General features: G+C 40.6%; 1 protein-coding gene across 2 annotated transcripts in view; it reads left to right on the top strand.

The window, feature by feature from the left end:
• The window catches only part of LOC116264510 (ubiquitin carboxyl-terminal hydrolase 14), a 31,110-nt gene extending 17,855 nt beyond the window's left edge, over window positions 1–13,255 (top strand). For both annotated transcript variants that reach the window (XM_031644782.2, XM_031644783.2), the window contains 12 exons: window positions 1,962–2,016; window positions 2,100–2,141; window positions 2,972–3,052; window positions 3,448–3,646; window positions 3,723–3,777; window positions 3,875–3,991; window positions 11,149–11,237; window positions 11,325–11,414; window positions 11,545–11,718; window positions 11,799–11,914; window positions 12,074–12,203; window positions 12,906–13,255. In XM_031644782.2, the coding sequence (XP_031500642.1) occupies window positions 1,962–2,016; window positions 2,100–2,141; window positions 2,972–3,052; window positions 3,448–3,646; window positions 3,723–3,777; window positions 3,875–3,991; window positions 11,149–11,237; window positions 11,325–11,414; window positions 11,545–11,718; window positions 11,799–11,914; window positions 12,074–12,203; window positions 12,906–13,084 (1,327 nt within the window). In that variant the 3' untranslated portion in view covers window positions 13,085–13,255. The remainder of the gene's footprint in view (window positions 1–1,961; window positions 2,017–2,099; window positions 2,142–2,971; window positions 3,053–3,447; window positions 3,647–3,722; window positions 3,778–3,874; window positions 3,992–11,148; window positions 11,238–11,324; window positions 11,415–11,544; window positions 11,719–11,798; window positions 11,915–12,073; window positions 12,204–12,905) is intronic.
• Window positions 13,256–13,607: the final 352 nt, after the last annotated feature.

Below are 13,607 nucleotides of genomic sequence, written 5' to 3'. Positions count from 1 at the left end.
CCACTTTGTTGCGGGGTTTATGGGCAAGAAATCTGTCGTCCTAACATTATCTCAAAGAAAGACAATAAAATTGTTTGATGTATACTCTCCTCCACCATCACATTGCAGATGCACAATGTCATAGGAAAAGTTTGTTTAACCATAGAATGAAAATTCTGAAATATTTAAAATACTTCAAGTTTATGTTTCATTAAATCTATCAAAGTATAACGGGAATACAAATAAATGAAAATGACATAATATCGACTTCCAGACAAAGAAGGAATAGGAGCGGGTCCGCAAATGTCAGAGCAAACAATTTCACAAGGCCTCGAAGCTCTTTTATTAATAGTATGAAATGGAAGAATATGACTCTTACAGCGTTCACAGCTCGAGCACTTCTTAGACTCTGAAGACGGTGAAAAACTAAACTTTGGAATAAGATTGCTCGAAACAAAACTTTCAACAAAACTTCTACTACAATGACCCAAACAACCGTGTCAGAGTTTTGGCTTATTACAAAAGCTAGAGACACTCAACAAATTAGAACTGAAAAACTTTGATGACTTTGAAGAAGGTTTCGATGGCTCCAACTAAAGAACAGGGACTGAAGAAACTGAAGAGGTGATTCGGTTCTCCTTAAAGGCATACATGTCTCCACGTCGTTCCCCTCAATGAACATTTCCTTTGTTTGAAGATCCTTAACATAGACAAAAGAAGGAGTAAATTCGATGGTTGAATGCATATCATCAACAAGTTTAGCAATACACACAATATTCTTTTTAATGTTAGGAGCGAAAAGGACATTGGACAAAGGAAAAGACAATTTTGGCATGTGAGTTTGTGCATTGCTAATATGATTGATGGAGTGATGAGATCCATCACCGTAACTGTACTACCTTTCCCAAGATAAAGAGATAGGTCAGATAATTTACCCGCATCGCCCGTCACATGTGAGGCTGCCATGAATGAACGTACCACTGTCGTTGCTCATTCTACTACAATGATCAGCAATAAAATAGTATCAACCTCTTTCAACCCCCTTTCAAACAAGTTAAGCTAACATAGGCAAAAAACAAAAGCTCGTTGGGTAAGTTGCTGCATGAAGAGGTTAATGAAGCTGTCCAGTCCACCTTTTATCTATAATCTTCCATATGGGTATTGTATAATTTTTTATTCTCTTTCAAGTTGTCTCAAATTGCCTCTTTTGCTTTACATTCCATGAATATATATTTAAATCTGTTGGATAGATAAAAATTAAAAATCTGTCACAAAAAACAGTTGCGATAGGATCAGCACCGATGGTTTATGGTGCTTTCAACAACAGACTTTAAATTTTTAGCTCTCCGGCAACATTTGGTGTATAGGAGATTTGAATCCTTATATATATATATATATAATCTTAGCTGTAGAACTGTTTTTTTTTTTTTTGTGCTTCAATGATCCATAATCTGGGACATGATTGAGATTGTGTTCCAACTGTATGTGGGCAGTATCTAAATGTTACCTCTTTGCCACAGTCTAGGGGAATGCCTTATCCCTCTGGTACAGGATCCTTTGTGTTGAGCATTTGTGTGACTAGAAGAATGCCATCTGTTCGGAGGCTTTCACTCACCCTACTATTTTTGCTCATGTTTGTGGGATCTGATATCCTAGTCAGTAGCTTGTGATTAGGCTAGTTAAACTGGTTATTGAATAACAGCAACTAATTTTTATCGCAAAATTGCTAAATTAATTTTTTTTAGGTAATTACATTTCCTCTCTTGGTTACAACCTTAAATTCTTGTGCATTATGTCTACTTGTTCTTGCATTGTCTACTTTGTAAGATACGAGTCATGTGTTGCTTCTTCTAGCATTGGATGATATAGGTGATGCCAGATGGCTATTCATTGTTAAGATATTTTGCATTATTTGCATATATTTTATCCTGAATGATTTCTGCATTTTGTATCTGATTTGTTTCGTAATGCACTCCGGACAGGACAAAACTGGGGCATGGTTTACTCTCTGGAAGATATTCAGTTCCAGTGCAGGAGGCATGTCAAATTTTCTGTATGTGTTTATGTTTTTCTCTTTCATATTTTCTGAAAAAGTTTACATTTAATTTTTTATTGATCAGGCTGATGGAGTAGATAACCCTACAAAACCAACTTCAAGTTATGTAAGTTTCTTCCTGGTTTTTGAATCTGTTGTTTAACTCTGCTTTTTTACTATGTTGTGTAAACTTTGGATTGCAAATTTGGAATGTATATTTTTCTCCAACTAAACCTTGAATTTATGAATGCCATGTCATATTGCTAAATTGGTTGCATTAATTGCAGTATATACTTGTTCGTAAGGGGTTGACTTTGTGACATCATGTCATATCATTAGGATAAGTTGCACTAGTTTGTGATTGAATGAAGTGCGGCTGTGCTCGTACATGGTAAACATGAAAGTGAAAAGGGAATGATTTTGATTCCTATATATAGATTTTTCTCTCTTTCTCTCTCTCTCTCTCTCTCTCTCTCTATATATATATATATATATATATATATGTTTTGCTATATGTGTGAAGAACTGAGCAAGCTGCATCTTTCAGCGAATCAACAGGAGAACTATGTGACCGTTAAACAGATATCATTCTTGAGTTAAGATACTGTGATCTCTTGCCTTCTGGTAGTGGTTTCACATAGTGGTTAATTCTTTCCAGTTTCTATATTCTTTTGGTGACTTCTACTTCAGGGGAGACTAGTTCTTGCCTAAACTTATCTCATTGTTCAAGCAGAAGTTTAGTTAATCCCTTGCATTTTTTTTGAAAATAAACAGTATTCTTGGTGGAAGCGTGGCAGCTGCAACAGCTTACCTATTCATTTTATTATTTTTATCTCGTTGTCATTATTGGAGCTTGCATCTTAATCTGGTCGAAGATAATTTTCCTTTTTATACATTGAAATTTTTGTATATCTGTTCTTACTTTTTTTTTTCCTCCTTTTGTTCAAAATTTTGCAGAAACAAGAGGGTATTCCTCCTCGGATGTTTAAGGCAGTTATTGCTGCCAACCACCCAGAGTTTTCAAGTATGAGGCAACAGGTATTTGTTTGCCAAATCCAATGTCTCATGTAGACTGCTATTCTCTATTTAATAGTATGTTAATGATGCCTAAGAGCTTTAAGAAGATGGAAGTCATGGGACTTCTCAAAGATCTGTAGTGAAAGATCTGTTTGGATGTTTGATACAAGATCTTATTAGGTTGAAACATGGCATTGCAAAATTTCATTTGGTGGCTGTGCTTGATTGCCGGTATTAAGATAGAAAGCCAACCTTTAAGGTTTTCTGGCGCAAAATTAAAATGGAGACAATGGATCTTTTGCTTCTGCATACTAAATGCTAACATTGCGTAGTGACTAGAATGCTAAGTGTATTGGTGTTTCTCTTGTTCTCTCTGCTTATTGCTTCTCTTTCCTTTCCCCTCTACTCTTTCTCAGGATGCCTTGGAGTTCTTTCTACATCTCCTTGACAGAGTTGAGCATGCTAATGCCAGACAGTCTGAATTTGATCCATCAAGAAGCTTCAAGTTTTTAATTGAAGAAAGAATTGCTTGTCCTTCCGGAAGAGTTGCATACAATAAAAGAGTTGACTACATCCTATCGTTGAACATCCCATTGCATGAGGCTACTAATAAAGGTATAGCTGTAAGATACATATGTTACTCTTTGCACTCCTTATTTACTTCTTAATGGTTATCTAATTGTTGTTTCAGAAGAGCTTATGGCCTTCCAGAAGTCGAAAGCTGAAGAACTAAAAGGAAGTAAAATGTAAGTTACAGATATATTCTATATGATATTAGGAGCCACGTGTTTTTCATTAGCCTTTTTTTTTTTTTTTTTTTTTACTAACAAGTTTTGAAATCAGTGAGGACATTGTACGCCCTAGAGTGCCACTGGAGGCCTGCTTGGCAAGCTTCTCAGCACCGGAGGAGGTTCAGGATTTTTATAGCAGTGCCTTGAATGCTAAAACAACAGCAATCAAGTAGGTCTAATTTTCTAATTTAATACCTTTTATTCTGGTTTGCATTACCTGATCCTGGTCCCAGAGGAGTATTTGTCTTGATTGATAATGTTGTTGGTCGAATGTTATAGTTCTTCAGTTTCCATCTTATTTTGGTCTACTTTGCAATTGGATTTACTTGTAATTCAATTTAATATAGTAGTGAAATGAATCACTTGGTCCATATCAAATGCTGAGAGCCAAAATGGATGTAGTATAGTGGACCCCACAACGGCAGCTGCATATCTGGCCTTTTTACATGTAACAGTGCTGCAATTCTCAAGGGTGTCTGCATATATTTGTGGTTAGAATGTTAAGATGTGTTTATATTCAGTTTTAGGTTTAAGAGGGTACTTTTGTAATAACTTTTCCTTTAGATGTTTCTCTTGTAACTTCTCTCTCTCCTCTAGTCTATATAAAGAGGAGTTAGGGCAGATTTCAATGTTAATCAAAGATTATTCTTTCTAATTTTATCATGGTATCAGAGCAGCAGCCGTCTCCTCCTCCTTGGCGCGCCGATTGAGCGGCGCCGCCCGCCGCCTGACCGCGCCCATCGCTGCGCTTCCTCCACCCGCTCGTGTCCACCCATCTCCGCCCGTCGCTGACCTCGCCACCCGACGCCTCTGCCAGTCGCTGTCCTGACCTCTCCGCCCGACGCCTCCGCCCGTTGCTGTCTTCTCCACCCGACGCCTCCGCCCGTTGCTGTCTTCTCCGCCCGACGCCTCCGCCCGTTGCTGTCTTCTCCGCCCGACGCCTCCGTCCGCTGTTGCAGTCATCTTCGCCGCTGCCCGCCGTGACTGTCACCTCCGCCCGCCGCCGCCGTCTGTCACTGTTGCTTCTCCGCTGCCGCTGCACGCTGCATCGCCCTTGCTGTCTCCACCATTCTCCTCTGCTCCGCCGCTGCCCTGCACGCTGATTTTCTTCTCAGCGTCTTCGCTGCATCGCCTCCTCTACTCCGCCGCTGCTCTGCACGCTGATTTTCCTCTCAGCGTCTTCGCTGTCGCCTTTGGTAATCTGTCTTCGTTCAGTTCTGTTGTTGCCTCTTCCAGCCGATCAGACTTATGGATTGCTGCCCGTGTTAACTGCTTCATGATCAGCATGTTGTCTTTCGATATGTGATTGTCTTCTTTTTGCCTGCACTTCCTATTCCGTGGCTCGGTTTCCTCCATTGTGTTGAGCGATGTCTGAAATTAGCAGCGGCGCTAATACCTCTTCCTTTGTGTCGTCGGGAGAGATGAAGAGTTCCCCATTTTCCAGCTTTATCACCAAAATGGATGGGGGTAATTACGAGATGTGGGCCATGCAAGTAAAAAGAACCTTGATCGCTCATGAGAAGGAACATCTTATATTGGAGCCCGAGCCCGTACAGAAGGTAGGAAAATATACTACTTGGTTTAAAGATAATTCGTTGGTTATGGTATGGATTGTTGGTACTCTTACTCAAGACATTGCCAATGAAGTCCTCCATAAGGAAAGTGCAAAGGATATGTGGGATTCCCTTGCAGCCACCTATTCACAAGCAAGGAATGAAACCAGAATTATGCAGCTTCATCATGATATTCATCAGATGCGCCAAGATGGTCGCCCTCTACATACTTATTATTCTAGTCTCAAGTCCATGTTTGAGAGACTAAACAGCTACTTTCCTGCATGTAAGTGTGAGCAACAGAAGGCATACAGAGATATGCTTATGGTCGGAGTATTTCTGTCTGGATTAGACTCTGTTTATGAATCAGCAAAGAATCAGATGCTCACTAGTCCCTCGATTCCTCCTATTGATGAAGCTTATAGTAGGCTAAGCAGAATTCCAATCCCTTCATCGACTGTTCTTGATACCACTTCTGCTATGCTTGCTACTCGTGGCAGAGGTGGGTCCCTCTTTGCCAGAGGACGAGGATACCGTGGCCGTGGCAATACCCCTTCGCGCCCAGTATGTCAGTTTTGTCATCGCATTGGTCACACTGTGGATAAGTGTTGGCAGAAACATGGTCGTCCAGCTGTTGCCAATCAGACTGTTTTTACTGATTCTCCAGAGCAGCCTAAGACTCAACATCCTGTTTCCTCCAGTGAGTTACGTGCAGATGATATTATCTCTCAGTTGAGACACTTGATTGGAGATAGACCTCAACAAGCTCCTGATCCGACCACCTCTACTATCACTACTGCTGCCAGTGCATCTTCATCTGGTATGTATTCTGACACTACAGATTGGCTCATTGATTCAGGTGCATCGACACATCTCTGTGGAGACAAGGCACAGTTTACTTCTTATGTCCCTACTCCACCTGGTCGCTCGGTTATTCTAGCAGATGGCAAATATTCTCCCGTTGTTGGACTTGGAGAGGTCCAACTTACTTCATCATTACCATTGCAACATGTTCTTCATGCACCAGAATTCCCACATAGCCTACTATCTATCAGTCAGATTACCAGAGATTTAAACTGTCGTGCGATATTTGACTCCTCTTCTCTTGTGTTTCAGGATATACTGACGGGCAGGGTGATTGGCAGTGGCCGTGAACAGGGAGGTCTTTACAGGCTAGTGCATCCCTTTCCCTTTGCTGGATCTACCTCTGCAGGGTCGTCCTCATCCTCGGCTTATACTTGGCATTTACGTTTTGGACATCTACCGTTTCAGAAACTGCTGCATGTTCTTCCTCAGCTGTCTCCCAAGTCTTCTTTTCAATGCGAGTCTTGTCAGTTGGGCAAACACCATAGGTCATCCTTTCCTCCGCGGCCCAGTCGAAGTAGCCATTCTGTGTTTGAGTTACTTCATTTTGATGTTTGGGGTCCGAGTCGTACACCTGCTCTTCAAGGTCATCGATATTATCTTGTTGCTGTCGATGACTATAGTCGTGTTAGTTGGGTTTTTCTTATGAAGCATAAATCTGAAGTGGGTCATGTAATCAAAAATTTTATCAATGAAATTCTGACTCAGTTTGATACTTGTGTCAAAATTGTGCGCTCTGACAATGCTCTTGAGTTCTGTGCTTCCTCTTTGGAACAATTTTTCAGGGATAAGGGTATCATCCACCAAACTTCTTGTGCCTATACCTCCCAACAAAATGGGGTTGCTGAACGGAAACACCGTCATATTCTTGATGTTGCCAGAACCATTATCATACATAGCCATGTTCCCCATTCTTACTGGGGCGATGCTGTTCTCACAGCATGCTATCTTATTAATCGTATGCCGTCATCTGTGTTGGGAGACCTTATTCCTATCTCTGTCCTCTTTCCTGACAGAGACTTGTTTTCTGTTCCACCTCGTGTTTTTGGATGTGTTGCCTTTGTTCAGTTGCTTGGTCCTGGGCGAGATAAGTTGTCTCCTCGGGCCATCAAAACGATCTTTGTTGGTTATTCCCGCACTCAAAAGGGATATCGATGTTATGATCCTTCTACTCGTCGGTATTATGTGAGTGCTGATGTTACATTTTTTGAATCAACCTCTTTCTTCTCCCCAAATGGAACTCAATTAAGGGCGCCTGCATTAAATGATGAAGTCCAATTTCCTCTACCTCTCATGAGTTGTCCAAACCCAGTTGATCCACGTTTTGGGGCTGTCTACCATCGTCGTACTAAGCCTGCTGCGCCTGTTCAATGTGCACCTGTGCCTTCACCCAGCACGCCCAAGGTATTTCCTGACACAAACTCAACTGACAATGTTTTATGTAATGATGACATAGGAGTATGTCACGAGCATGTTCCTGCTCCTAATGAACTTGATGTGCCCATTGCTCAAAGGAAAGGCAAACGCAGTTGCACTTTGCATCCTATCTCTGGTCATTTATCCATGGATAGACTCACCCCTATGTACCGACAGTTTGTCAAGGGGCTGTCGGCTATTGCTCTTCCACAGAATCCCATGGATGCTCTCTCTGATCCCAAATGGGCAGCGGCTATGCAAGAAGAGATGGATGCTCTTCAGTCTAGAGGCACCTGGACCCTTGTTACTCCTTCAGTTGATGCAGCCATTGTTGGTTGCAGATGGGTCTTTACTATCAAATACCGAGCAGATGGCAGTATTGACAGATATAAGGCTCGTCTGGTTGCAAAAGGCTATACCCAAACTTATGGGGTTGATTATTATGATACCTTCTCTCCTGTGGCACGACATGCTTCCTTACGGATTCTCCTTGCTGTGGCTGTCAGCAAGAATTGGTCCCTCTCACAGCTTGATGTCAAAAATGCCTTTCTCTATGGTGACTTACATGAAGAAGTGTATATGCAGCAACCACCAGGGTTTGTTGCTGAGGGGGAGTGTCAGAAAGTGTGCAGATTGCGAAAGGCGATTTATGGTCTGAAACAGAGTCCTCGAGCTTGGTTTCAGAAATTGTCAGAGAATATTGAGAATGAGGGCTTCAGACGTTCTTCGGCCGACCATTCCCTCTTTGTCAAGAAGACTTCTACAGGTACGGTGATAGTTCTTGTTTATGTTGATGATATCATTGTTACAGGGGATGATGATCAGGGGATTTCCAACATCAAGGATGTCCTTGGACAACACTTTGTCACCAAGGACCTTGGTGAACTACGTTATTTCCTTGGTATTGAGTTTGCCAGAAATCAAAAGGGCCTTATCATGTGCCAGAGGAAATACGTTACTGATGTTTTGCAAGAGACAGGGATGCTGGGGTGTCGGCCTGCATCCACGCCTATGGATATCAATACCCGCTTGTATGATGATGATACTGAAGATGTTGATGCAAGACAGTATAGAGGGATTGTTGGGAAGCTCCTATACATCACTGTTACTCGACCTGACATTGCCTATGCTGTTAGCAGAGTGAGTCAATTTATGGATAAGCCCAAGAAAGTTCATTGGGATGCTGCTATGATGATTCTTAGGTATCTAAAGAATTCACCAGGAACGGGACTCTTCTTTCAGAATGGTACCTCACTCACTATATCTGTGTATGTTGATGCCGACTATGCAGGATGCCCCTCAGACAGAAAATCCACTACTGGATTTTGTGTGTTTATTGGATCCAACTTGGTTACATGGAAGAGTAAGAAGCAAACTGTGGTTGCCAGATCAAGTGCAGAATCTGAGTATAGAGCTATGGCTCAGGGTACTGCTGAAGTTATGTGGGTTAGATCCCTGATGTTGGATCTTACTGTCGAAGTGCCTCTTCCTATGCAACTGTTATGTGATAACAAAGCTGCACTGTTTATTGCTAATAATCCGGCTTTTCATGAAAGAACCAAGCATGTTGAAGTAGATTGTCACTATACTAGAGACATGATTCAAAAGGGGTTTGTAAGTACCTCACACATTTCAACTACAGGGCAAACGGCTGATATCTTTACTAAGGCTCTTGCAAGGGGACCATTCCAAAGCTGCTGTTCCAAGTTGAGCCTATTTGACATATACGCTCCAACTTGAGGGGGAGTGTTAAGATGTGTTTATATTCAGTTTTAGGTTTAAGAGGGTACTTTTGTAATAACTTTTCCTTTAGATGTTTCTCTTGTAACTTCTCTCTCTCCTCTAGTCTATATAAAGAGGAGTTAGGGCAGATTTCAATGTTAATCAAAGATTATTCTTTCTAATTTTATCATAGAATGTTGAGACCATAAAATTAATGCTGTTTGGAGCCATGGTTATCATAAAACAGTGCGAATGGAGTGTGTTCAACCTCTCCATGCACAGTCTCTGACACCCACTTACAGTGTTACATGAGTGCAGGAGCTGTTGCATGATCTTCTTACTAACCTTAACCATTCTGTCTATCTCTTTCGTTAAATGCTAACAATGGACCACTTCAGAAGGAGAGAGATACATGCAGTTGTCAGGGTTAAGATTGTAGAAGTCAGGATCAAGTATCCCTTATCTGTTTGTGCCTTCTGAATTTGTGCCTACCATGCTTACCACTTTTCAAACTAAAGGAACAGGTCTTGATCTCACAGATAGTGAAAAAGTAGTAGACATGGTATCTACAATTTTTGAAAGACAATTCATTTTCCATACATGCACACCTATGTATGTGTGATTGTGTGTCAAATTAGTTTTTGGCTTGCAAGTTGAGACTCGCCAAGTGCTTTATTTCTCTTTTGTGAATGCTCTGTCTTAAGCATTTAATGAAGAGAAACCTAGAGAGTGAGCTGGAGACTGTCGTCTGTGCACCTGTCAAGCTTTAGTTTCTCTCTCTCTCTCTCTCTATATATATATATATATATATACACACACACACACACACACACACAACATAACTAAAATTAGCTGGCTTCCGGTTGTCATCAGATGACTAAAAAATTTAAACCTATTGCAAAAACCACCATAATCTGTTGCTTAGAATACCGTAAACTGTCAGGACACCATACACTGTTGGTAATGCCACTGTCCATAAAGATGTCTACTAACAGCATAAAATTTTTTCGCCATCTGGCAACATCCGGTAGCCGTCTGATTTTAATTCTTACACACACACACACACATATATATGGAGAGAGCTCATTTTGCCACACCCACATAAGAGTTCGTCACCACATTCAATTTGGGTGTGACAACTTCTTTTGCCAGTCATTTAATCTACTTGAAAAGGGTTTTTTATGGTATCTTGTCACTTACCTTTCTATTGTGCCTGCTGCTTCTATTATCTTCATGTCACTTTGTCAGTTCCAGTGGTTTGGGATTGTCAGTCTGGGATTTTAAGTAAACATTTAGAAATGATGTATGGCTAACTTAACACAAGATTAGCTATTGCATGGTTAGACTGGTAAATTCATGATAATGGCGTGGCATCACCGCTTAACTTTGGTTCTTTTGGACCATGTTCTATTCTTCAAGTGGAGGATGGAGCTTCTGGAACACGGTATTAGATAATGTTGGAAGGCATGACTGTTCATTTCTGAAATAAAAAGTAGCACATGGACTTGTATCCTTATTCAGGTTTCTGAATGTGCATTGGTTGAGCTGGTCAGGGAATGTGGTATTGTTAACTTTGTTTTGCTACTTGTGTTGGTTATACAATTTTGTCTATTAATTTTTATGCAACAATTCCCTTCACGAAATGCTAACTACTTGTATAACTATGTAATGCTGAGGCCAGCACTATGTATGATGATGTTCAAGGTTTCCAGAGACTATGCCATCCAAAGTAAGTTAGCTGGTTTCTTGACAGTTTTTCTTTGATCTCCAGAACTGCTGGATTCCTGACCTTCCCGGATTATCTGGTGTTGCATATGCGTAAGTTTGTTATGGAGGAAGGCTGGGTCCCAAAGAAACTTGGTATTTTGTTGTTCATGTCCCACTAGTTTAATATATTACTGCAAGTGATTCTCATCCATTTAACTATGCTTCTTCATAAATTGACAGATGTTTATATAGATGTGCCTGATACCATAGACATCAGCCACATGCGTAGTAAAGGACTACAGCCTGGGGAAGAACTTCTACAAGAATCAGGTCCATATCACTTATAAATTGCTGCTGCTGACTGCACTGTCTTCACCATTATCTTTAAAATGTTCTTTGCTCCTTGAATATATTAGTTCACATTATGAGAGACTAATTTGTTGTTGCCTTCAATTTTAAGACGATGGTGAAAGGAGCAGTGGTTCTGCCGAACCTTTGGTCAATGAGGATATTGTCGCACAGCTTGTGACCATGGGTTTTAGCAACCTTCATTGTCGGAAAGCTGTAATCAACACATCTAGTTCTGGAGTTGAGGAGGCAATGAACTGGTTGCTTTCTCACATGGATGACCCAGGTTTGTGAGTGAAAAGGCTTTTGTATCTAATAGCAAATTATCCTGAAGTGTCCTTGAACTGTTTGCAACCTGTTCCTCAGATATAGATGATCCAATTTCTGAAGGGACAAACACTTCTGTTAATGAGGCACATGTTAGTACCCTAATCTCATTTGGGTTTGAAGCAGACCTTGCTCGTAAAGCTTTGAAAGCTTCGGTAAGCTTTGTATTATGTTTTTTAGTAGGATTAGCATAATCGAATATCTGAAGCACACATCTAGTATGTTACATTGGAAGCCTCTGCTATATGCAATGGCTGCTTGTAAACAGATGCTAACTTTTTTTGTGGCTAACTCTATTGTTTTTCCTTGTGTAGGGTGGTGATATTGAGAAAGCCACTGACTGGATATTTAGTCATCAAGATGCTGCGGTTGCTACTAACATGGATGCATCTTCTAGCAATCCCCAGGATGTGATGAATCAAGAGCTTCCTGATGGCCATGGAAGTTAGTATTTATCTTTCTCGTTAGTTCATTTTATTTGAGGATATTTAGTTTTAATTTTCAACATGCTCACCAGGCATGAAATTCTTTGGAGCCCTAGAAATGTCAAATTTGAAGGCTTATGGTCACCAGATACCTGTCCTTTTGCTACATTAGATGTCCATTTAATCTTAATCTCGTTTCATGCATGTACTTGTTTGTCAGGAAATGCATGCAAGTTTTCTGTTTGTTGGTCAACTAAAGTTGAAATGCTTGTCTTCATATTCTAGTCCTTTGAGGCTGGTGCTATATTAAACATTTGTAGGTTGCATTCCTCATGTCAGAATCAATGTCATAAAGGCAAGTATCTTGTTGTATGTCTGACGTGGCACATCAGGTGACTCAGCACAATATTTATCTGATGTCAGGCATTTCTTTTCTATGTTATACTACGCGAGCTAGTTAGGATCTTGCTATATGTTCTTGGACAAGTTGATATGTTTTAGCGCTCAGCAAAACGTAGACGGCCCCGATACTTTCAACAAAATAAAAGCAACTGTCATATGATGGTGCTATATATATATATATATATATATATATATATATATATGTATACGTATATGTATGTATGTTACGTTTACACAAAGGAGAAATAAGAACTGGGTGACGGAATCATGCCTCTGATTAACCTTGGTTAGTGATGTTTTCCCTCTTCTGTTCATGCAGGATATAAGCTCGTGGCATTTATTAGCCACATGGGTACCTCTACGCATTGTGGGCATTACGTTGCGCATGTTCTTAAAGAAGGAAGATGGGTAATCTTCAATGATGCCAAGGTTGGTGCGTCTGTGGACCCCCCTAGAGACATGGGGTACTTGTACTTTTTTGAGCGCATAATCGAGTAAGAAACCATGGTTAACTATCATGACGCCATTCATAGCAGCCTGGGCAATTAGGTCACAGAGAGAAAGCAGGTCTATATTGAGGCCATTCTTGGCCAGCCATGTTCAATTGCATCATGCTGTTTCATGAATTCTTTTAGGTGGTGAAATAGAACATGTTACAGTTGTCATTTTCATCCTTTTCCGAACCTCCTTTTGAATTGTTTGGTGGTTGGTTAAAGCATTCTTTCCAGCTATGGTTGGAGCAATCAAGGCCCGTCACTCTGTCTAACGGAGCGTCTTCACAAAGGAAAAAAAGTATTCTTAGGTCTGCATCGTTGTGGCTGATTCTTTCTTTGACACATCCTTTCGTTTTGGAAGATCGATCTGTCTTTAGTAGATGGTCTTGTTTTATAAACTCGGTTAATTTGTAATTGATATTTACCAGGTTTCGTAAAGGCTTTTTTACTGCCAACTTTTCACCAGTATTGCGAGTATATTAGTCAGATGCATCTCTGTGTGTGTGTGTGTGTGTGTGTGTGTGTGT

The sequence above is a fragment of the Nymphaea colorata genome, chromosome 11 (assembly GCF_008831285.2).
Source record: "Nymphaea colorata isolate Beijing-Zhang1983 chromosome 11, ASM883128v2, whole genome shotgun sequence".
Lineage (NCBI taxonomy): Eukaryota > Viridiplantae > Streptophyta > Magnoliopsida > Nymphaeales > Nymphaeaceae > Nymphaea > Nymphaea colorata.
This window is presented reverse-complemented; position numbering and strand designations above follow the sequence as displayed.